General features: G+C 34.8%; 1 protein-coding gene across 1 annotated transcript in view; it reads right to left on the bottom strand.

Moving 5' to 3' along the window:
• The window catches only part of slc6a8 (solute carrier family 6 member 8), an 82400-nt gene extending 57273 nt beyond the window's left edge, over positions 1-25127 (bottom strand). Inside the window, exons 1-2 of the mRNA XM_056464036.1 lie at positions 24129-25127; positions 45-176 (exon numbers count right to left, since the gene is read on the bottom strand). Coding sequence (XP_056320011.1) covers positions 45-176; positions 24129-24426 — 430 coding nt within the window. The 5' untranslated portion in view covers positions 24427-25127. The remainder of the gene's footprint in view (positions 1-44; positions 177-24128) is intronic.
• Between the last annotated feature and the right edge of the window lie 204 nt (positions 25128-25331).

Raw genomic sequence — 25331 nt, 5'->3', positions numbered from 1 at the left:
CATTGTTTTAAGTGCAGCTGAAGTACGAGATGTAAAAGACAAACCTTTAAAAAGAGGGGCAATGTTCCACACGTTGATGCTTCCAGCCTTCATAAACTGTCCCAGCGCAATCTCCAGGAAGAATATCGGAATGCCTCCCAGAAATATGAATAACACATAGGGAATGAGGAAGACTCCTGGAAAACAGAAAAAGAGGACAAACAGGGTTAAACATAACATGAAACAACATTTGCAACTCGTATAACCCTTCTGAGTGAAACATGTTAGACGTTCAATGAAAAGTTAGTGCGTTTTAGATGAAAAGATCTGAAATAATTGAATGCATTAAAGGGACAGTAGATCCAAAAATAAAAATTGTCATCAACTGACTTTCAAAGTATTTACCCCTTGCTATGTAAGTTAACAAGAACCAGCAACTTTTTTTACCAACATTCTTCAAAATATCTTCTTTTGGATTTAACCCGCACCAAAAAAGAAAATCATTTAATCATTTTTGGGGTGGCATGGTGGCTCAGTGGTTAGCACTGTCGCCTCACAGCAAGAAGATTGCTGGTTTGAGTCCCGGCTGGCCCATTTGGCATTTCTGTGTGGAGTTTGCATGTTCTGCATGTGTTAGCGTGGGTTTCCTCTGAGTGTCCTGTTTCCCCCACATTCCAAACACATGCACTATAGGTGAACTGGATTACCAAATTTGCCGTAGTATATGAATATGTGTGTGAATGTGTGTATACAGTAGGTGTTTCCCAGTACTGGGTTGCGGCTGGAAGGGCATCTGCTGCGTAAAACATATGCCGGAATAGTTGGTAGTTCATTTCGCTGTGGGGACCCCTGATAAAAAAGGGACTAAGCAGTAGGAAAATGACTGAATAATCATTTTGGGGATAGTTCAGCCGAAAATGTTTACTCACTATTTACTCAACTTCGAGAGTTCCAAACTTTTACATGTTTGTTCTTCTGTTGAACACAAAAGAAGATACTGATAAGAATGTTAGAAAGCCTGTAACCATTGACATCCATATTACTAAATACTACCGAAGTCAATAGTTAAAGTTTTCCAACATTTTTCTAAATATCTTCCTTCATGTACAACAGAAAACAGTAACACACACAGATTTGGAACAACTTAAGGATGAGTAAACGATTACATCATTTTCATTTTTGGGTGAACTATCCCTTTAAAAGTGAGTAAATGGTGAGTGAACTATCCCTTTAACGGTTTTCTCACAACGAGAACAGCAACGTGTCTTAAAATAAACCTGATTGATTTTGAAGGTCAAATGCTGCCTATGACATGCAAAGAACTGCATTTTCCAGTCACGAGGGATCATAAAGCACCAATAAAATAATACCTAGAAACATAACCAAGTCTCATGATGCATGAAGCCAATCGACCCCATGCAAAAACACATCGTTACAGTATTACGACATCCATTGTGATTATGAGCTACTTCACATGTTGGCACGTCAAGAGTGGATTTGACTGCATTAGCATTCATCATGCGGTCTGCGGCATCACACTGACGCGTCGGCAGCAATAACCCTCCGCTCCACTGATCTGAGATTGACAGACACAGCAGCGGCTTACGGAGGGGGCTGGACGCTAGTGCGATGCAGATTATCCACTAGCGTGCTAAATGAAAAGTCTTTGTGATGTCACCTGGCACTCATTGGCTTGAGTGAGGACGTTTGTGTGTATTGACTGAAAAAAACAACAACACTGGACATACATTCACCTGGCCACTTTATTAGCTACACCTTATACTATATACTAACCACGCCACCATTAAAGGCACTTAAATCACCTTTCTTCCCTATTCTGACGCTCAGTTTCAACTGCAGCAGATCGTCTTGACCATGTCTACATGCCTAAATGCATTGAGTTGTTGCCATGTGATTGGCTAATTGAAATTTGCATTAACGAGCAGTTGGACAGAACTACCTGGTGAATGTAAGAGCTATTTTTAACCTAAACATAACTAACATACCAGTGTGCTAATCTAACTATACTAACTACTAATTGTACATATACTATAAATACTTAACAGAGTGTACAAGTACTAAGAGTGTTTTGACAGGTGGTTTGTTAAGCCCACTCACCTGTGTGAGGCACACTCAGAAATGCAGTGTTTTTATCTAGAGATATGGTGAAAGAAAACTGGTGCCTAGTGTCTGGAAAAGGGAGATTGTGTTGTCTACAGGTGGTTTGTCAAGCCCACTCACCTGTGTGAGACACATTCAGAAATGAACAATGTTTTAAAATAAACATCGCCCAGAGATTTTAGTTCATTTATTCTGGCATACTGATAAATATTTTTCTTCACTTTGGGAAACCATACGGTGGCCCAGAGAGCTTAACGTGCTGCAATTTAAGAAAACACATGCAATTACAAAAAACGCCAGCAAATTAAGAAAAGATCTTCATCCATTGGACAGCACATGTTCTGCAAATCCTCACAACGCAAACACAAAAAAATCAGCTGCATTTTCCCACAACACAAACAGGACAAATTAATAAAATGTGCTGCATTTTCTCATAACACAACAAGAACAGAACACAACTGAAATGTTTCAAGGGGACCCAAAAATGTGACGGACGTCGCTGTACCGTATATTATTAATATTATTATTAATAATATTGCTCAGTAAAGTTGAAGGTGATCTTTGAAAGGTGAGTTTTTTGTTTGTTTATTTTAAAATCCTGATTGGCTTGTCTTGTATTTTAACGTAATTATCTATAACCTAAAAAACTGGGTCTCTCATGTTTTAGGGTCTCCTTGAAACATTTTCATTGTGTTTCATGCTAGTTCATGCATGAACTACACTGTTCCTATTTACTGTGACCTTTTATGTGAAGCTGCTTTGACACAATCTACATTGTATAAGCGCTATACAAATAAAGGTGAATTATTTGAAAGTGTTGTGTGAAAATGCAGCATGTTTTCGTAAATTGTTTGCGTTGTGAGAAAATGCAGCGCGTTTCCTTAATTTGTTTGCATTGTAAGAAAACGCAGAGAAGTTGTGAGGATTTGCAGCATGTTAAGCTCTCTTGGTCACTGTAAAAACATTTTGTTTGGTTTTGTTAATTGCAAAACAGAACCTGTACGTAAAAAAAGAAAATCAACAAAATTGATATAACCTAAAAACCTGTTTTTTATTTCTTTCTTACTCAAGAGGCTGCGTTATTTTAAGTCTATTCTAACTCAGTCACAATAAAAGGCTTTAAACAACAACTGTCTTGTTTAATCTTCCTTAAAGAGGCGATGTTTTTATTTTTGTACCCCTTTGTATATTTTAGATTTCTTTGATTTTGTTTAGCTTTTTTAGACTTTAGACTTTATTTGTTAAATTTCAAACATTCATTCAATTAATTCATTTTATTTTCAGCGTAGTCCCTTAATTAATCTGGGGTCGCCACAGTGGAATGAACCGCCAACTTCACCTATAGTGCATGTCTTTGGACTGTGGGGGAAACCGGAGAACCCGGAGTAAACCCGCACGAACACAGCGAGAACATGCAAACTCCACACAGTAATGCCAACTGACCCAGCCGAGGCTCGAACCAGTGACCTTCTTGCTGTGAGGCGATCGTGCTACCCACTGCGCCACCGTGACGCCCAAATTTCAAACATGTTAAAAACAAAATTAAATAAATATAATTGTTAAGCAAAGCAAATAATACAACTCAAAATGAAACAAATTTAACCCATCCATGTCCGAAAAAGACATAGGAAGAAGCATATGCTTATTTAATCCTTTAACCCCTTCTCCATTCTAGATAAACTGTAAATTAATTTTCCTTCGGCCTATTCCCTTATTTATCAGGGGTCACCACAGCGGAATGTACCACCAACTATTCCAGGATATGTTTTACACAGCGGATGCCCTTCCACCCGCAACCCAGTACTGGGAAAACACCCACATTCACACACACACTCATACACTACTGCCAATTCAGTTCATCCAATTCACCTATAGCGCTTGTCTTTGGACTGTGGGAGAAACCGGAGCACCTGGAGGAAACCCACACCAAAACGAGGAGAACATGCAAACTCCATATCTAATCTGTTTCACAATTTTCTATATTTATTTTTATCTCTTTTGTTTTTCTTTGTATTGTGCTGTTATTTCTACATTGCTCTTAATTAAAATTAAATAAATAAAAAAGGACATTTGTGCGTGACTGAGAGTGTGAAAAAAATGAATACAAAGGAGAGTGAAAAAAGGAATGAAGTGATACGCTTACGTAATGCTAGCTCTGCAGGCTAGCGACTACACAGCCAATTTAAGGCGCATGTAAGTGAGAAGATCTAAAAACGTAACGCAACAAGCAGCGAGATGAATGAAACATAGTGTCCGGGAGCTCTTCCATTGAGAAAACAACAGCTTTTGTTGGGAGTCGAGACTCAGAATGAAGGCTTTTGATGAACTGCCTACTGAAATAAGCGGAGGACACAATGTGCTGCACTGACCGATGACAAACCCAGATTCTGCTGCTCGCTGGATGAGGGAAAATATGCATATGTGGGCTTGTGATTCGCAAACAAAAGAAGATGGCATGGCTAATGCCCCGCGAGAGGATGATGCATGAGAATGTGACTGCGGGTCAATGCGTGAACATGTAGAGCTGAATAAGAACAAGCATGACTCACACACACACGCGGTTGCGCGTACTGCAGTGTCTGACGTCGAGAGCGTGGAGCATTTGACTGTGCTTTCATTATAGGCTCTTTTTATCCCTGTTATTCTCTGGAGAGATGCTAATGTTTCTACTGCTATAACTGAACTGGAAACAGCTGTATTAGATGCACATAGTGGGTTATAAATAGTCATTCATTCATTTTCATTCTTTTTTCTTATTTATCAGGGTTCGTCACAGCAGAATGAACCGCCAACTATTCTGGCATATTTTTTACGCAGCGGATGCCCTTCCAGATTCAACCCAGACCTGGGAAAAGGGTTGTAAATATATATATATATACTGTGGTAACTCTTGGGGTTACCACAGCGGAATGAACCGGCAACTATTCCAAAATATGTTTTACGCTGCGGATGCCATCCAGCAGCAACCCAGCACTGGGAAACTAATTTGTTTTACACAATTCACTTTTAGCGCATGACTTTGGACTGTGGGGGAAACCGGAGCACCCGGAGGAAACCCACACAGAAACGTCAACTGGCCCAGCTGGGATTCAAACCAGCAACCTTCTTTTTGTTAGGCGACAGTGCTAACCATAAAGCCACCGTGCCGTTAAAATGCAAACAGGTTTAAAATGCATTTTTGAGGCATTACATGAAGATGCAAACCATAAATAAGTACAGCAAAGCTTACTAAATACATTGCATGATTTTACTTATCACTCTTTATGATGAATGTTGTCTGAAAATAGAAATTGAAGAATAGAATATTGAAGATGATGATTTGATGATGATGAAGACTTTATTTGTTCACAACACACCGTTACATGAGCAAAATTAGACCCCAGGTTCAGTCGAGAGGTAGAATGAAAAGAGTAAATAAGTTACATTGGGGTCAAAAAATCTAGAAAAAAAAAAAAAAGGAAAAAAAAATCTGAAATAGAAATGGCTAAATGACGCACTTTCTTGATCACTGAATTTTCATTTTGTTCTTTGGTAAATCCTAAAATACGTAAATATAATTTTAATGTTTGGAATTTTTCTGCACTCAATTTTAATGGTTAATTGTACGTCATAGCAAGCTAAAAGCATGTCAATACATTAAATAATCATTTAGCTTTCAATATTCTCTTTTTATTAACATTTCAAACATGGATGAAGCGTGTATTTACTATTTTTTCGTTAAGAGAAGGACAGTACACTGTGCTATTGAATATATTCAGTCATTATTTCTTCAAATTAAGCCAAACTTTTACAGTTGTAAAAAATGCTTGCGGGAATCTTTGTGTAAACATTAAAGGTTTTCTTACAAACCCAGTAAAAATGCATGGTAAATGTCTGTCAAAGCAGCTCTGGAGATAGAGTTTGTCTCTTTATATAATGAAAATATGATATAATCATACAACTAAAAAAAAACATTAAAGATTTCCATATTTTGTGGTGTTTTGCATTTATTTATGGTTGTGAATTGCTTTATAGATGTTGATCTCTGCTCTGTCGACTTTTGATGTTGAAAATTCAACTCTACAATTTAACAAAGTGACTTTTATGACATTTTAGTAGTTTGAAATAATATAACGTATAAGAAATTATATATAGAGAAATAAGAGATAACAGAATAACAGAAAATGTACTGGCAGTTTATTACAAGGTTTGGTACCGTAATATACAACACAAACCCAGACAGTTTATCACTTTAAACTATTAAAAATGTTAATAAATATCCCTTTTTTGAACTTTTCCAGGTTAAAAGCCGTGGGAAGACAGATCAAGGTATAATGCAATTCAATAATGCAACCATAAATGCAATTCAACAGCATAATAAATGCGGGAAAATAAAAATAAAACCATGAATAACAAAATAAGGAAAACTGCTAATTTACATATCATTACAGTGACTAGTCTAAAATACTTTTAAATACTTTAAAACGTGAGAAGAAAAGCTATGGAATAATTGATTCTGATAGGTCAAACACAACACATCAGTTAATACAGAAATCAATAAGTCATGCCCATTCATGCTCTTCAAACTCTTAATCCATGTTGGCTCACGAGATCTCTGACAAAATTAATCTTCATGTTATTTATACATTTTCTCACAATGCATGTCAGGGGTTTGGATCAGAAAATTCATTAACCTTATTGAAGCTGCTATGGTAACAATTTGACAATCTGAACTGGTCATGTTTGTTCTAGAAGGTGACGAATAACAAATACACGCAAGGTGGGGTTCATGTTTGGGGAAAACAAGATGATTTATGGTTTATTCAATGATCTGAGGTGTTAATAACTCACAGCCTACTTACTGTATGTTTAGTAAATATACAGATGTGAAAGGCTTATTTCTATTTATATATAACATATTTATATTTAATACATATGATATATAGTAATTGTTGCGTCCCAGGATGTATTTGTTTCTGTTTTATTGATAAAAAAAAATAAAATAAAAAATAAAAAAACCTCCACACACACACACACACATAAACACCATTAATATTCTGTTGAGTACCTGTGTCCCCCTAGACAGAGTTGAGGGGAATGTAACAGAATTTGGGGGCTAACAAATACGTCCTGGGATGTAACAGTAATGCACATAACGTTTATATGTATATTTTTGCTTTTTATGTATATTTTTATGTATGTGTTTATTATACGATAACAATTTACAGTAAGATTCCAGGTATTTACTACCATGAACAAACAATTGACAATACTATTATTAAAGTATATATATTCGTTTATGTTAGTTAACAACAATAAAGTCATTCATTATTAGTGTTATTGATTAAAAAAATTACATTTGCAGTTTGTTCAAACTACTTATATAAAAACGAGTTGAAAAAACACAATTCTTGAGTTTTTAACTTAATTATTTTATGTTTAATTCTCTTAAATTTGTAAAAACAAATAAGTTGATTTAATTCCTTCATGGCATGTTGTCGAAACACAAACCATAAAGTGACCCTTTTATTTTGGATGTGATTGATTACAATTAGATACTGCTAAACGCTTACATGAAAATAATTATAGTAATTTAAGTAAATACTGTTTTAGTAATTAAATATTTCCAAACCATACAATAAAATTATGTAGTGTATTATACTGTACATATTATAGTATTTGTTAATGAATGCTCAAGAACACTGTGATGAACTGCAATATTTACTGTAGTATACTTTAGTTTATATTACAGTAAACAGTGGTGTTATGATTATAATACACAGCATTTGGATTATTTGTTTATGCTATTAGATAGTTGTTGTGTTACTATAGCAACTACAGAATTACCACAACAGATTAAGTCAAGTACTTTACTATGGTTTTACTCTGCAATGCGGAAGTGCGCTCTTAGCTGCGATTGTTTTAGGACTTCTGATTCATAATTCTATTGGGAAATTAATAGGAATATCAAACGATATTAAGCGGTCAAACTACTTGCTTTATAACGCATTGTGTTTATGATGATGCATATAAATAAAAATATGTAAATAAAAAACATTATGTTTCCACCATAATGAGCTGTTTTTACAGCTATACAGTTGAAGTCAGAATTATTAGCCCCCTTTGAAATGTATTTTCTTTTTTAATTATTTCCCCAATGATGTTTAACAAAGCAAGGAAATTTTCACAGTATGTCTGATAATATTTTTTCTACTGAAGAAAGTCTTATTTGCTTTATTTCGGCTAGAATAAAAGCAGTTTTCATTTTTTTTTAAAACCATTTTAAGGTCAAAATTATTAGCCCCTTTAAGCTATACAGTATATTTTCGATAGTCTACAGAACAAACCATCGGTATACAATAACTTGTCTAATTACCCTAACCTGCCTAGTTAACCTAGTTAAGCCTTTAAACGTCACGTTAAGCTGTATAGAAGTGTCTTGAAAAATCTAGTCAAATATTATTTACTGTCCTCATGGCAAAGATAAAATAAATCAGTTATTAGAAATGAGTTATTAAAACTATTATGTTAAGAAATGTGCTGAAAACATCTCTCTGTTAAACAGAAATTGGGGGGAAAATAAACAGGGGGTGAATATTTCAGGGGGGCTAATAATTCTGACTTCAACTGTAAATGGAAAACACTGTTAAAATATGGAAAGGGTTAATTATCATATATTTTTACAGTGTACTATTTCTGGATGATGTTTGTTTGGAAGCTCCTTAAATCACAAAATATAGTTTATTTAGCGATAATGACTGTACACAATCCCAGACTTAACGTCCACTAGCTCATGACCAGACAGCCACCTCAGGTGTGAAGAAAATATGTTAAGCCTTCTATTCTGGATGAGCTAAAAGTGCAATGGGAGTGCGGTGTGGGTGAAATAGCGCAGCTGAGCAGTTCACATCATCCTGTAAAGCACGCCCATCAAGCGCTTTCACACCCGACTAAAGAGCAGGCAGAAAAACACAGGCAGAACTGATTGGATTCTTGGGTGATGAGGGGAGGCTATAAATATAGATCCCCACTCCTCCCCCCACTTTACACAACAGATGGATATGGATGCTCTGTCAACACATATGGCTCAGAGCGCTCATAATCCTATGACATTGTTTTCATGTATTACCAGGTGAAAATGAACTTGTCTCAAGTGTCAGAATGCACTTTTGGATTACTGAAACCACATGCATACGATAGATCAAGCCAAATAAATAGATAATCCCTATTTTTGTACATATTGCGTGATTTCCGAACGTTTCTCCAAAACTCTAATCCACGCACGCTCATCAGATCTCTGAACGCGAGCTTACTGATAAGATTAATCTTTATGTCTTTCATGCATTTATTCACAATGCATGCGAGATATGTGGATCAGGAAATTCATCACCTTGTTGGAGACGTGCTAAAATAATAGCTTTAGTTTTGCGATCGAAGTTGACGACTAGGTGTAGTTTGGCAAAAACAAGATGATAAATGTATGAATGCCAGAATGAGAGTATAGTATCAAGCCAAATCAGCCTAGAAAAATATAAACCTTGTTTTCTGTCAGTCTTAGTACAAGGTCAAGCTTTAAATAGAACAATTAATGAAACTCTTTGGTCATTTTAGAGTGAGATGCTAATGGTCTAATACGATTCAATGATCTATGCTAAGCTAATAGTAAAAATTTTTTTAAATAGCAACTTTTTTATTTTCTGTCATACAAAATTAACTACAGAAGAGTCAAGCTTTAAATAGGACAATTATTTAAACTATTTTGGTCGTTTTAGAGTGAGATGCTAATGGTCTATCCGATTCAATGATCTATGCTAAGCTAATAGTAAAAATTTTTAAATAGCAACTTTTTTATTTTCTGTCATACAAAATTTAACTACAGAAGAGTCAAGCTTTAAATAGGACAATTATTTAAACTATTTGGTCGTTTTAGAGTGAGATGCTAATGGTCTAATCCGATTCAATGATCTATGCTAAGCTAAGCTAATAAATGTTCCTGCCAGAACTGAAGATGGATGATTTTTGGATATTTGTTAACCGTGTCGTCATTACACAAATGCTTTTGAAGTTGTTTAGGGTTTAGGTCAAACTATGGTGATGATACTTGCATCCATAATAATACAAAAAGGTAGCTCATTTTGATATCATTGTGCTGCTCCAGTCATGGTACAGCTGTAAAAGTGATTATTACGCCAGAATGAGAGTATAGTATCTAGCCATATCAGCCTAGAAAATAGAAATCTTTTTTTTCTGTCAGTCTTAGTACAAGAGTCAAGCTTTAAATAAGACAATTATTGAAACTTTTTGGTCATTTTAGAGCGAGATGCTAATGGTCTAATACGATTCAATGATCTATGCTAAGCTAAAAAATGTTCCTGCCAGAAATGAAGATATGTTTTATTTGTATATATGTGGTAATTAATGGTCATCATTAAACAAAATGTTTTCTGAAGGTGATACTTGCATCCATAATAATACTAAAAAGTTTGCTCATTTTGATAATATTGTGGCCTGCTGCAGACATGGTATAGCATAAAATTTGATATCAACTTATATCAGCCTAGAAAATAGCACTTTTTACTTTCAGCCGTACACAATGTAATTACAGAAGAGTCAAGCTTTAAATTATTGAAGTATTGAAAATTTTTGGTCATTTTAGAGTGAGATGCTAATGGTCTAATCCGATTCAATGATCCATGCTAAGCTTAGCTAAGCTAATAAGTGCTCCTGCAGAACTGGAGATTTATGTATTTTGGATAATTGTGGTATTAATAGTGTCGTCATTACACAAAATGTTTTTGAAATTGTTTACGATTTAAGTCAAAATATGGGTGATGATACTTGCATCCATAATAATTTTAAAAAATGCTCGTTTTGATTTCATTGTGCCTGCTGCAGACATGGTGCAGCAGTAAATGTTGATTATAATGCCAGAATGAGAGAGGCTAATAATTTTGACCTTAAAATGGTTAATAAAAAATGTCACTGCTTTTATTCTAGCCGAAATAAAACAAATAAGACTTTCTCCAGAAGAAAAAATATTATCAGACATACAGTGAAAATTTCTTTGCTCTGTTAAACATCATTTGGGGAATATTTAAAAAAGAAAGCTGCAGACATAGTACAGCAGTAAACTTTTCACTTTCTGTCTTAGATCAAGAGTCAAGCTTTAAATAGGACAATTACTGAATCTGTTTGGTCATTTTAAAGTGAGATGCTCATGGTCTAATCTGATTCAATGATCTATGCTAAGCTAAGCTAAAAAGTGCACCTGCCAGATCCGGAGATCGGTTGAATGGATTAAAAAACGGTGAAACTCAACTATTTAACTCTAGTTCAGTTGTAGAATGAGCCTATTTTCTAAAAAAAAAAGAAAGCAAAATAAGCAGAGTGTTACTTTAAAGCTCCTAGGCGACAGCTTAAATGTAATTCTGGATAGTTGAGGTATGAATCAAGTCATCGTTGTTGACTATTTAAGATTCTGTATTTAAGTCGAAATCTAGTGATGGCACTTCAGTTTCTAAAAACGTCCAAAAAATGTGACTATTGCTACTATTAAAGTACCAAAGCAGCAGCTACATTTTCAGCATACTAAAAATGATAGATAAATTCACAGCGAATTTGAATACACAATAGACGAACCTTAAAGCACCCATGGTTAGGCCCCAGTCAGAAAAAGGGGATTAAAAGATTAACAGACGCTCTCCTTAATCGCCGGTCCACGTGGAGCAAAGAACTGATGTCAGTCAGGCAAGATGCCAACATCTCCTGCTGCGCTGCATGGCATCACTGGCCTTCTCATGCCGCACCATTGAGAAACACACGTTTAAATGGCACTCCTGTTCCAATCTAATCTGCAATAAACTAATCCAGTCTGTAAGATTATTACAGCTGCAAATTACATTTTTATTTTGAAGTGTGTTATGAGTATAAAATAAATAAATTCATATGCGATAAACCAAAAAGGTCAGAAAAGTGAGAAATAACCCTGTCACACTGTACATATTATAATATCCAGCATTAAAAATTAATATGCAACATCTCACTTCATGATCCATTTATGAATTCATGATTAATATAATATAATATAATATAATATAATATAATATAATATAATATAATATAATATAATTTAATATAATATAACATAATATAATATCATTTAATATAATATAAAATAATATAATATAATATAATATAATATAATATAATATAATATAATATAATATAAAATAATTTAATATAATATAATATAATATAAAATAATTTAATATAATATAATATAATATAAAATAATTTAATTTAATATAATATAATATCATTTAATATAATATAAAATAATTAAAATAATATAATATCATTTAATATAATATAATATAATATAATATAATATAATATAATATAATATAATATAATATAATATAATATAATAGATATGACTTGCAATACGAGTGATGACACAACAGCATATAAGAGCCCATATGTTGTATTTTTGCTCCTTAAGACACCCATGTTGGCTTTTTCTTCATTAACATGTTAACATGTTGTATTTGGAAACTACATAAGATCACAGCATTGTACAATAGGCTTTTTTTTTTTTTACAAACATATTCAAATGTTGCATTTCAAAGCACAACAAAACAGTGCATTGCTTAATAGGCTTCTTCTACATTCAGACACAATCATATGTTATGTTTTAAACTGCATAACAATTATGAATGCAACTATTATAGATTTTGGTTGTACGATTATATAGTCTGAAGAATAATCATGGTTTCACGGTTATCACGTCTAATCTCAATTTAAGCTTTAGGTAAGTATTTAGAATAACTGTTGTTATCATTTGCGTTCATACATACATATTCCTTTTAATAATATTATGTCTATATCTTTTGTTTACTTTGCACTGAAAGCCATCCACATCTCTCACCGCTACAGCGTGAGATGTTTTCTACTGCATGCGCCCGGAAAGCCGCGAGTGCATTGCTCCATTTGTGCATGCATATTGGCATATAATCTTACATTAGAAATAACAAACTTGTGCGTGGAAAAAACGTGATATGGGATCAGCTCGCTGCTATAGTTAATCCAGTGTGCGTGCGTATTAGCCGCGGTGTACAAGCTCGGAACTTTAAACTAGCGCACAGTTGGCAACTTGGCATAACTTTGTTTAATTGCAGCAGTTTCTTTCCGTGCAACAGAAACGTGGCATTGAGAAGCCTTTATGATTAATTAACCATCACAATTTAAGTGCAGATAATAGTGAAATCGGCTAATTGTTGCATCCCTAATAACCATATCAGTGTATTGTACAAAAGGCCTTTTCTACAAACATATCCAAATGTTTTCGGCTGCTTACTCCACTCACTTAATGTCAGGTGACTCACTCTCTGCGCAGCCTTCAACTGCAGCTCGTGCTGTATTGAACAGACGAATGTCACTTCATAACTATAGCGACTGTTTTTCGACTGAACTAGTTATTTTTGATTTTGTAGTTATTTAGTTCTGTTTTCTCCCCTCCACACCGACATGGAGCAGCAGTATTTTAAAATAAAAATGGCTTCTTCATCGTTTCCAAAATGCTCAGTTTTCGGGGCTCGAAAACTCTGAGGTAGTGTGGATGGAAGGCGTAACCGTAGCAAAACTCATGCGTTTTAAAACTAAACAGGGCCTAATAATGAACAATACTTGTAAAACATTTATTAAGTCACAGTTAAATGCATAAGGCATTAATCAAATTCATGCTTGTTGACATTAGTTAATGCACAATGAGTTAACATGAACTGAACAAAGACGAATAAATACTCCATGTTAGTAAGTACTTGAAGTAACATTAACTAATACAACCTTATTGTAAAGTCTTACCGTTTGTTTTGTACTAAAATGTGCTTCTTAAATAAACCTTTGCACATTTATTTGTTTGTTTATAAAAGTTGCACATTGTTCGCAGATTTATGAAAACGACCAAAACTAAATCAGTCATATTGATATGAATCACAAAAAAATTTAAATCGATAAATTAACACGTTATTCCATATAAGCCTTTGTGATTAATTGAAATCGTATCGAAATCACGAATTTGGATATATGCGATTTCTAAATGGCTTAGATTTTCACACAGTATGCTAGTTGAACCAATCATAACGCAGCTTGTGTGGTGTGGGATTACTCTGGATACAGGAAGGCTGATGTATCGCAGAACCAGGTAATTTGGAAGTCAGTCTTACAGTATATTGCATCTAAAAGCGGGTGGAAAGCATATCACTTTCACATTTTCAACACAAATTGCGCTCACGATTTTTTGCCGTTTGTCATTGAAATCCTTTTCTTATAGAATGACAAACTAACAAAACATTGCTGCAGCTCTGATACAAGTTTTATTTATGGATAAAATGAAAAAGCATTGCAGTGGTTGGGTATTCTGTGTTTGTCTGAGGTAATTAGTCTACCGAAAGACATGATATGCAAACGGCCTATTTCACGGCAGCGTCACAAAGAGGTCTATGATTTATTATTGGCAAAAACATCTGTGGAGACTTAGAAAAGTGCACGCAACTACTTCTGATATGTGGTCAAGCAGAACATCAGAGCCTTACTTGAGTCTGATGGCACAAACACACACAGTAGTTTATTTATTTGTTTTGTCATAGGTCTGTTCTGGAGACCATTTCACAAGGTGATTTTTATTTAATTTTTTGCTGTATGTCTGTTTTAGAGACATGTTACAGGTCTTTGATAAAGATTTAATTATTTTCCTTTGGAAATATGTTTCAGATTCACACTGTAAAGCGTCTGTGAACTAATTCCATACACAACCATCACATTTCTTAAAACGAGACAAACAAACAACATATTTTAATACCAGAAAACTAAAATAATCAGCTTTTTTCCTCCTCTACATCAACAACAATATCAGATTGTTATTAAAGAGTGCTAATGCTCAAGGATGACTGTGATACTGTACTGCGGATCCAGCTGCCAAGGACGGGTAGAGGACTTCACTGCAGAGATCATAAATCTACCAACGTCCTGTTCTGTTCTGTTCCCTTTTAACCCTTACGCACCGCTACAAATACTGCAAAAACAGTCGGTAACCTGGCAACAGAACGTCCGGGAATTACAGGTACACGCTGGATATGTGTTACTGACGACACTGTGTCACTCAAAACAGCTCAACGGACGATCTGTGACCTCAGAGAGACAGACAGAGGAGTGAGAAGATGATTGCATTGACCGCAGGGCTATATAAAGAAGCAGCTAATGTGAACTCTGACCGATACCATAACGTCTTACAGTAAAGCATGAGACTGTGGCCCTGTTTACACCTGCGGTTACAGGACTGCCAGTAGGTGGTCGCATTTTGTGAATTTTTATCAGCCAGTTGTGACTAGGTTTGGTTATGTTATGTTTTGTTATGATGTTGAGTATTGCGATGACGATATTTCTTACAACATATCATTTCCCTAGAGAAATGCAATTTTTATATGCTACTTTATAAAATTATTTAATCTTTGCATATGTAATGATCATTTTCCCAGTGATGGGTTGCTGTTGGAAGGGCATCTGCTGCTTAAAACACATGCTGGAATAGTTGGCGGTTCATTCTGCTGTGGTGACCCCTGATTAATAAGGGACTAAGCCAAAGGAAAATGAAGGAATGAATTTGGTTAGCAATAAAGCGATGCAAGACAAAGTCAAATTGGATTGGAATGACATGAGGAGGAGTAAAGCAGTATGTTTTTTCCTTTTTTAACATGACTACTTTGACCTTAAATTGTACATTTTTAATTGTTAGCTGACCAGTTCGTTATAGACATAGCAGTACTTTCTAAAGCCTCAAGCTTTTCTCACTGTCCCTCTGTTTGAATCTGGAGACTTTGCGGTTTTGATAAGCTAATTGATTTCCCATAGACCTCACAGGAGTTTCTCAGCACCTGCAGTGAAGCTCTAATTTCTATAATTCCCTTCAGAGAAATCTGATTCTATTAAAACAGATGGAAGTTCTTGATGAGGAGCAATTAATGTTAAAACCCCCGCTGTTGTGCCTGTAAACGATATATCCATTTCTCATTCTTAAGCTCAGAGATCCTTCTGTGTGTATTTTTAAGGTTGAAGTGTGGCAAGTGAATCTGCTTGAAATGAATGAATTACACCAACTATTGCTAACAGCTGGCAGCTAGCTCTCTGCAACTCTTACATAGTTGCCCACTGAAGCTAAGTAGGGCTGTGCCCGGTCAGTACCTGGATGGAAGACCACATGAAAAAGAGAAAAAAAATTTATATATATATATATATATATATATATAAGTGGTGGGCCGTTAACGCAAGACTCTTATCCTGCCATAAAAAAATATTGCCGCTAATCTATTCTCAAAGTTGGGTTTGGAGCTGGGTCTATTCTACCAAGCTATGATGACTTTCACCTTGATATTTTTGACCTGAACGGTCAAATCAGTAGGATACCTGACTTTAACTGCAGTTCGGCAGTTTCACTTTAACTCATGAACATTTCATTCATGCCTCAGTGACAAACTGGGGTATTAGATGCAAATAAGGAGTAAGGACTGGTGAGAGTGTTATAGAATTTAATAATGCATGCCAAATGGAAAGACAAAAAAAATTCCGCATTTCGCGACATGCGTGTGTGTGTGTTTGTGTGTGTGGTCCTTTACTGACAGCTGCGTGTGTGGATCTTGTCGGAAAATATCAGTAGCATCTGAATGCAGCCTTTATGATGCAAGCTGAGATTGAGAACGCCACTAATATCTGCATACTCCATGTCTTAATTACATTTCTGCTTAGTTCAGTTATGACTTTAGTCGCATTAAGGTGATCAAAAATAGCTGTTTGTAGCTTATGTAGGCCTACAGTTTAAAACTGATGTTTAACTGAATAAACAGTTAGTAAACACAAGTACATCTTATTGAACAGAATTTATTTTTATCACCAATTATCATAGTAGAAGAGTTTCTCAAGCAGTTTGTGATGCATTTTGGAAAAGGAGATGAGCCACTGGTCTAATGCGCCACCTGGCTTGAGTAACCCGTTCTCAAAGACTTATTATTTGGGTAGCACACATCTTCTGAATGCCTTCGCAGGATTCAAAAGAGCCGTTTTAATCTAGATTAATCTGGAATAATTCCAAGATTAATTTAGATTTTAAAATTAATCTATGCCCACCTATTATATATATATATATATATATATATATATATATATATATATATATATATATATATATATATATATATATATATATATATATATATATATATATATATTTGAGTCCTGATCGGGAGGTAACGTCCAATTTTGATTGAGTCTGAAACCGCGTGATCGGACCCGATTTCTGATCACGTGATTGGATCTGGATATCCCTAGTAATGATTGCCATTCCTTTTCAAAAGCAAACTGAATGATGCAGGGTTTTTTTTGTACGCACACGAAGGTGAGTAAATACAATTTATTTTTATTTCTGGATGAACCATATAATGACATGCCCAAAAGCCCCTAACACAAAAATAAAAGATTCCTCAGAGTTAAATCTACCCTGTGACAAAATTAGTCTTTTGAAAGTGTGGAAAGTAAATATCACAAGTCTCTCACAGACTCAACCTGTGAACACTGAGTAAAAGTCAAGAATGTGCGACATGATCTGTATTTACTCTCCTCCTGCCAGCACGACCTTTTTGGTTCTGCGAAAGGCCTGATTTGATTTGGCCCTATCAGTTTTACACACAAAGACGAACCGTCAGATTTGGCGACAGTAATTCTGTTACCTTAGAGCTCCTTGTTGGGGGTAAAGTAAGTATTTGAGCAAGAGGAACTCCAAAAGTCAGCCAAATCTCACTAGGTGTTTGTGCGTCTCATCTTTCTCAAGCTGGCACATCTTATTTCAATCGCTTTTTGTTTACGGAAGAATTGATGGTCTTGGAGAAATGTTCCCAGCGGTCGCTTTTCCACGACCTTTCGCCTCTACCGCAGGTGGTTGAGAGTTTAGATCAAAAACACACTGATATCTTCCCTGTCTAAATATCCAGATGAGAATGAAATCAGGTTATCCGTCAGGACTGAATGGAAGTGCAACCCAAGTGCAAACACAACATTGACCAAGTCTTGACATTTTGCTCACTGCGGGAAAGAGCTGAAGACAAACACTGCTTTTGGATCAGATCCCATGATCACTGTTACAGCTCACATATTTAACGCAATATTATATATATAACTTCATGACATGGTTTAGAGTCTGCAATCGAATAAAGGAATTTTCAGAATGGCATCACATTACATTACATTTCTGTCTACACTGCTGGTCTAAAGTTTTACATTAATTTACTAGAAATTCAGAAATCTCTTACACACACATTTATTTAATTAAAAATACAAAATAATTAAATAGATAATATAATAGATAATATAAAAATAAAAACAAACTGTAAAGAATAATATTTTTATAAAATATCCAATGCTCAGCAAGGATGCTTTTACTTGATCAAAATAAAAATCATTCAAACATAAAAGTACTGTAAAATATCCTTCTTTTTACTTCTATATAAATTATTATAAATATTATATCAATATTAATATATTATTTATATTAATATAAATATTGGCAGAAGAAAGTAGTTTCCTCATACAAAAGGATTTTTAGACTCCGTGTTTGACGTTCTTTTTTATATACATGATTATGCCGCCAAACTGTTGTATAAACGCATTATTCGTCCCCCTGTTTAATTTTTCTCCCAATTTCTGTTTAACGGAGAGATTTTTTCAACACATTACTAAACATAATAGTTTATTAACTTATCTGTAATAACTGATTTATTTTATCTTTGCCATGATGACAGTAAATAATACTTGACTAGGTATTTTTCAAGACACTTCTACTGTATATAACTTATAGTGACATTTAAAGGCTTAACTAGGTTAATTAGGTTAACTAGGCAGGTTAGGGTAATTAGGCAAGTTATTGTATAATGATGGTTTGTTCTGTAGACTATCGAAAAAAAAAAAAAAAGCTTAAAGGGGCTAATAATTCAGACCTTAAAATTGATAAAAAAATAAAATAAAACTGCTTTTATTCTAGGCTAAATAAACTTTCTCCAGAAGAAAAAATGTTATCAGACATACTGTGAAAATTTCCATGCTCTGTTAAACATCATTTGGGAAATATATAAAAAAGAAAAAAATTCAAAGGGAGGACTAATAATTCTATATATACCAGCATGATCTCACGAGGAAAGGTACTGTATGCTTTGTCTGTTTATGGCCTGTTTCCACTGAGTGTACGGTATGGTATGGTTCGGTACGCTTTTATGACCGTATTATCTTGAAAAGTAGGCGTGGCATCAGACCACGCCCCTAAACCCAACCATCATCGGGGATAATCAAATCGTACTACATTGTATGAATGAGATGGTTTGAATTCATACTGTATGAATTAGCCACTAAATCAAAAAGTTGTGAATTGCAGTGAGATCGTGTTTATATAGAATTTTTTTTATATATAATTATTTGTATTTTTATATTTCAAACAAATTCTGTTCATTTACCTTTCTATTCATTGATCAATCCTGAAAAATCTGAATTGTTACAGAAATATTAAGCCACTACAACTGTTCAAGAAAATTATTACCTAGACATATATTACAACCATAATAAATAAGAGAGAATCATTAATAATTGACCACAAAATCAGCTTATTAAAATGATTTCTAAGGAATTCAGTTCAACACTAAATCTAAATTGCTGAATAATAATAATAATAATAATAAATAATGATAATAAAATATATTTAATAATTGCATTATTTTTTTTAATTTTTACTGTATTTTGGTCAAATAAATGCAGCTTTGGTGAGCATAAGAAATTTTAAACTGCTTTCAAAATTAATTGTTCCAAACTTTGGCCAGCAGTTTAAGATCTTGAGAGGAAACTATTACAGTAATATATAAGAAGGCAGGGGTGGTACGGTGGCTTAGTGATTAGCACTGTTGCCACACAGCAAGAAGGTCGCTGGTTTGAATCACGGCTTGACCAGTTGGCATTTCTGTGTGGAGTTTGCATGTTTTCCCTGTATTGGCGTGGGTTTCCTCCAGAAGTCCAAAGACATGTGCTGTAGGTGAATTGAAAAAGCTAAATTGGCCGTAGTGTATTTGTGGGAATGTGAGAGAGTATGGGTGTTTCCCAGTACTAGGTTGTAGCTGGAAGGGCATCTGCTGCGTAAAACATATGCTGGAATAGTTGGTTGTTCATTCCGCTGTGGCAACCCCTGATGAAAAAAGGACTAAGCTGAAGGAAAATGAATGAATATTTGTAAGTATTACTATGGTACATACAGTGAATTGCCATTTTCTATAGATATACAGCCACTGCATCAGTCAATAAGCCTACCTTACTTACTTTATGTCTCATATAACATACATTTCATCATATATAGCACATCCCCATTTAACAAGACAAAACCTCTTTAACATACTTCATCTCCGCTAACGTATGGCCTTTCATTGAGTGGCCGCTGGCCGCCATCCAGAGCGCCGGGGACACAGAGACACAGCTCCGTCATTCAGATGAATACAAAGGATCTCTTTCTAATGGGGTCTTAAAGTGTTGCGCAGACTTGGCCTTCGCTTTCTTGAGTCGTCAGAAAACAAATCATAGAGTGCATAGAGAGCGATTCAAAGCCCAAACAGTGAAGAATTACAGAAGATAAGAGTCTGACCATGACTACTAAAACTACAGCATCCCAAAAACTGGGATGTCTAACTAGACGGCACTTTTGGATACATTTAATGATAACTGTGCAAATAAGTCTAAAAACAATGGGTTAAGTCTAAAAACATGGGGTTGCTTTGCCCAAATCCGCCTATTTGTACTAGAGACTTAAAAAAGTCTCGCTCAAAAGTATGTACAGAAAGGTATGAACAGAAGAGTATGCATGCTTTGGGACATACTACTTCCTCATTAATGGACCGTTATGTTGCTTAGTTACTTGCCCTGCCCTGTCAATCATCTCAACCACATTTCTTTTATATTTAATTTCCAACAATATTGGCGAAGCAGCAGTAGAGATCAGGCAGAAAGTATTTAAAATGACCAAATGCCTCTTTCTAAAAGTTCACATTATTGTTGCTGATTAAATCAAATGTGGATTATGTGAAATAAATATATACCAGAAGATTGGATATTAACTAACATTTATTCAAATATCTTTACCAAAGCTTCTCTACTTAACCGTTGCTCAAGCACGTTCGCCATGTTTGTAGTTCTAATCAAATAAACATAATGTGCAAAGTATTGTGGGTAATATTAGATGTTAAACAACACACATGTTTGCACTTCAGATTTCTACAGGAAATAATAGACCATGCAGGCAACTTTGGAATCCTCATTTTAGCAAACGATTTGGGACATATCTCTATTTTAGAATACTATTTACTATGCTAAATGGGACCCAACAATTGGTTAAAAATTGTCATCTAAATTTATTTGAAAAAATTAACCCAGCTTTGGGTTACAACAACCTGGAATTTTTAAAGAATGTATTGATTTGCTAAAACAGAGATTGTCAAACGCTGCAAAGGAGTGCTTTGGTTGGGGGGGCATTAAAAGAAGTATAAAAAAAATTAAATAATGAATAATTCATGAAATTAAAAAAAACTAAAAATTAAGACAAATAAACACACAAGTACAAAAATAATTAATAATCAGTTTAAATTAATTATAAATTAATCAATACAAGTATATAATTAATAACATTATTAACTAATAATTAATATTATTAATTAATTAATAACACAAAACATTGTTTTTATCGGCTATTTCAATGTGTTTTTGTGTTGCACATCATAGACAACAACAATACCATCAGTTAATTTTAATTGTAGGTGAAAAACTGGCATTATGACTAATTTAGACTACATTTTGAATAATTTTCATAAATACATTTAAAAAAATAAAATCCCATTCATAATAAATATATACACACACACACACACACACACACGCACACACACAGTTGAATTAAGAATTATTAGCCCCCTTTTGAATTTGTTTTTCTTTTTAAAAATTTCCCAAATTATGTTTAACAGAGCAAGGAAATTTCCACAGTATGTCTGATAATATTTTTTGTTCTGGAGAAAGTCTTAATTGTTTTATTTCGGCTAAAATAAAAGCAGTTTTTAATTTTTTAAAAGCCATTGTAAGGTCAAAATTATTAGCCCCTTTAAGCAAATTTTTTTTTGAGAGTCTACAGAACAAACCACTGTTATACAATAATTTGCCTAGCTAACCAGAAATTATGTATGTAAAAAAAAAAAAAAAAAATATATATATATATATATATATATATACTTAATTTCTGGTACATATAATATACCATAATTTCTGTATATATATATATATATATATATATATATATATATATATATATATATATATATATATATATATATATATATATATATATATTTGTTCACATTTAAAATCAGACTATATTGAAAATAGATGGTTTTACATTTTAGGTTGGGGGATGGTCATATTTAGGGGTCCCCATGAAATATAAAAGATTGAAAACCTCTGATTTATACAGGACATCCTCGGTATTTATCAGATATAACCTTGATTTTTATGTAAGGGCATTTCTGACCTCTGCGTTCCTGCAATGCATTAAATGCAATAACGTATAAAACAAGGCTGTTATATATAACTGTATTGTCCTTCAGTGTCCGTTTATAGCTATCTTTGAGGCTTTGAAATGCTGCAGCACTGAGCAAAGGGTGATGCGTTATTGCAGTGTGCAGCAAAAGATAAAGGTTGATTTAGGACACGCCTCTCATCTAAAGGAAAAACCCCAAAGATCATCTTACAAACCTGAGATTCTGCACGTACAGTGAGAACTATTACCCATTGAATTCTGCTATAAAGACGCGTTTGACAAACACAGCAGCTTTCTGATGGCTAAATGCCATCAAAGTTACAGAGTATGGAGAGTTGAAAGATGACATAATGAACTTTAAAGGCAAAACCTTCCGTGAAAAGGGTTCATGCTTCATTTATTTTGAATAAAGGACAATAGTTTTGTCATTGAATGCAATGACATTCAGTGTTTTTTAACCATGGCTGACCGATACTGTACACCGATGTTCATGTTTTTTATTTAATCACTTTTTTAATCTTTTCTATCAATAACGGACCCCATGATGCCACTGCATGACTGAATGTTCAGTGGGAAATTGCAGTATAGAGATACAAACTTACTACTTGAAGATATTGTTTCTATATAATTTTATTATTTTTTTATAATTACTGAAAAAAATAATAATGCAATTTTAGGCTAACACTGAATTTTTAATAAACATTAATCAGTTTACTTTAGTAAAAAAATAATAATAATAATAAAACAAATGTATTGTTGTTTGGGGGTATTCAGCCATTGAAGAACATGCTGTTTTTTTTAGTAATTATTATTTATAGTTTATTGTATTAGTGGAATGATTTAGCTATTGTATATACAAATAGTAATATATAACTTTATAAACAACTTGTTAGGTTATATATATATATATATATATATATATATATATATATATATATATATATATATATATATATATATATATATATATATAGTGAGTGAGATGTTTACTGTTGTAATATAATGTCTTGTGTCAAAACGCAAAACTGTATCCACTTTACACAAGGTATATTTAAACGTTGTTTATCAATGTTAATTTTTTAAGTGATTTTATACACACACACACACATACACACACACACACATTATATATATATATATATATATATATATATATATATATATATATAAACACACACGCACACTTCTGAATTACAGGTTAAGTGTAATTTCTCTGGTCAGTAAATGGATTAGAAGCTGCGGCTGAATGAATGGATGAATGAATGAATGAGTCAGGCGGTGTTCTCCACCGTGTCTGTGACGTCACACGAAAGGGGGAGGGGAGGGACAGACGGCGTGTCATCTGAAAGATCTGAACATGATGAACGCGCTGCAGAGAGAGACCGGCAGTTCTTACCTCCACCGTTTTTGTAGCACAGGTACGGGAAGCGCCAGACGTTTCCTAGCCCCACTGCAAAACCCACGCAGGACATGATGAAGTCCATCTGTCTGGTCCACGTCTCTCGCTCGGGGTAGCCCTCCCTCTTCTTCTCCACCGCCGAGATGGCTCCGGTAGCCGCTGACATGGGCCCCCCGTTGAGGGTCCCGTTGACGCCTGGGTGCGCGTTTCCATTGGGAATGAGATGGCCCTTCTTCTCCTCCACCAGGACCATGTTCAGGGCGCAGCAGTCTGCGTCCAGAGAGGATTTCTCCATCTCTCGTGTAAACAAAGCAAATACGAACCTCCTCACGAGACTCGAGAAGGAAGGACTTCTTCAATCAGCAGTCAAAAATAAATATTTGATCTCTTATTGTTTTTGGATTAAGTCAGTTTTTTTTTTCACACCAAGATGTCCCTTTTTGTTCCTCTTCAGGTGCGCGGGATCTGGTCCTCTATCCTTTATATTAACACAACCAGCAGTGTAATTCTTTACGAATGTATAAATATTTTCTGTTCCGTTTCCCCCTCAATGTCAAACGGTTACAACGGATGGCAGTTTGATTTTCTCGGCGAAATTGGCAAGGGTAGGGTCGGTCTGTTTTTATCAAAAATCGCGTTTGTAAAATAAATGATATATCATAAAAGAAAAATGACACCGATTTTAAACAGCACCTTCAAAAACAATCCACGAAACACTTAAAGGTGAGTCTGAAGAATCGCATGGGCACGTGAATCTCTCAGAGAGAAGGCGACTGAGGAGACGGCAAAACCAAAGCGGCCCTTGGCGCGCGCTGATCAGATGAATGTAATGGAATTACATTCACGAATTGATCGCCTAAATCTCTTCAGACCATCGTTCTCGTCGGTATTAAACAGCTAAAACTTATAAACGAGACGCGGGTCGGTGTACGGGAGGTGCGGCGGCTGCTGCTGTCCCTCTGTGCGCGCGGACGAACTGTCTGATGCGTCCGCGCGAAGCCGCTCGGTGTTTTAACGGGCTCGGTAACGTCACTCGGAGCTCAGCCCTCCCCCTCTCTCCCGCTTAGGGAAAGCAGGGAATGGAGAGCTCACGTACGCTGTGCACTGTACACTACACACTGCACCCTGCGTACTACACAGCAAGTGCGCGTCCAGCTCACTGGCGCTCTCAGAGATGACAGATTTTCACTGCAGTCTGAG

Source organism: Danio aesculapii, chromosome 8, assembly GCF_903798145.1.
Source record: "Danio aesculapii chromosome 8, fDanAes4.1, whole genome shotgun sequence".
NCBI lineage: Eukaryota > Metazoa > Chordata > Actinopteri > Cypriniformes > Danionidae > Danio > Danio aesculapii.
This window is presented reverse-complemented; position numbering and strand designations above follow the sequence as displayed.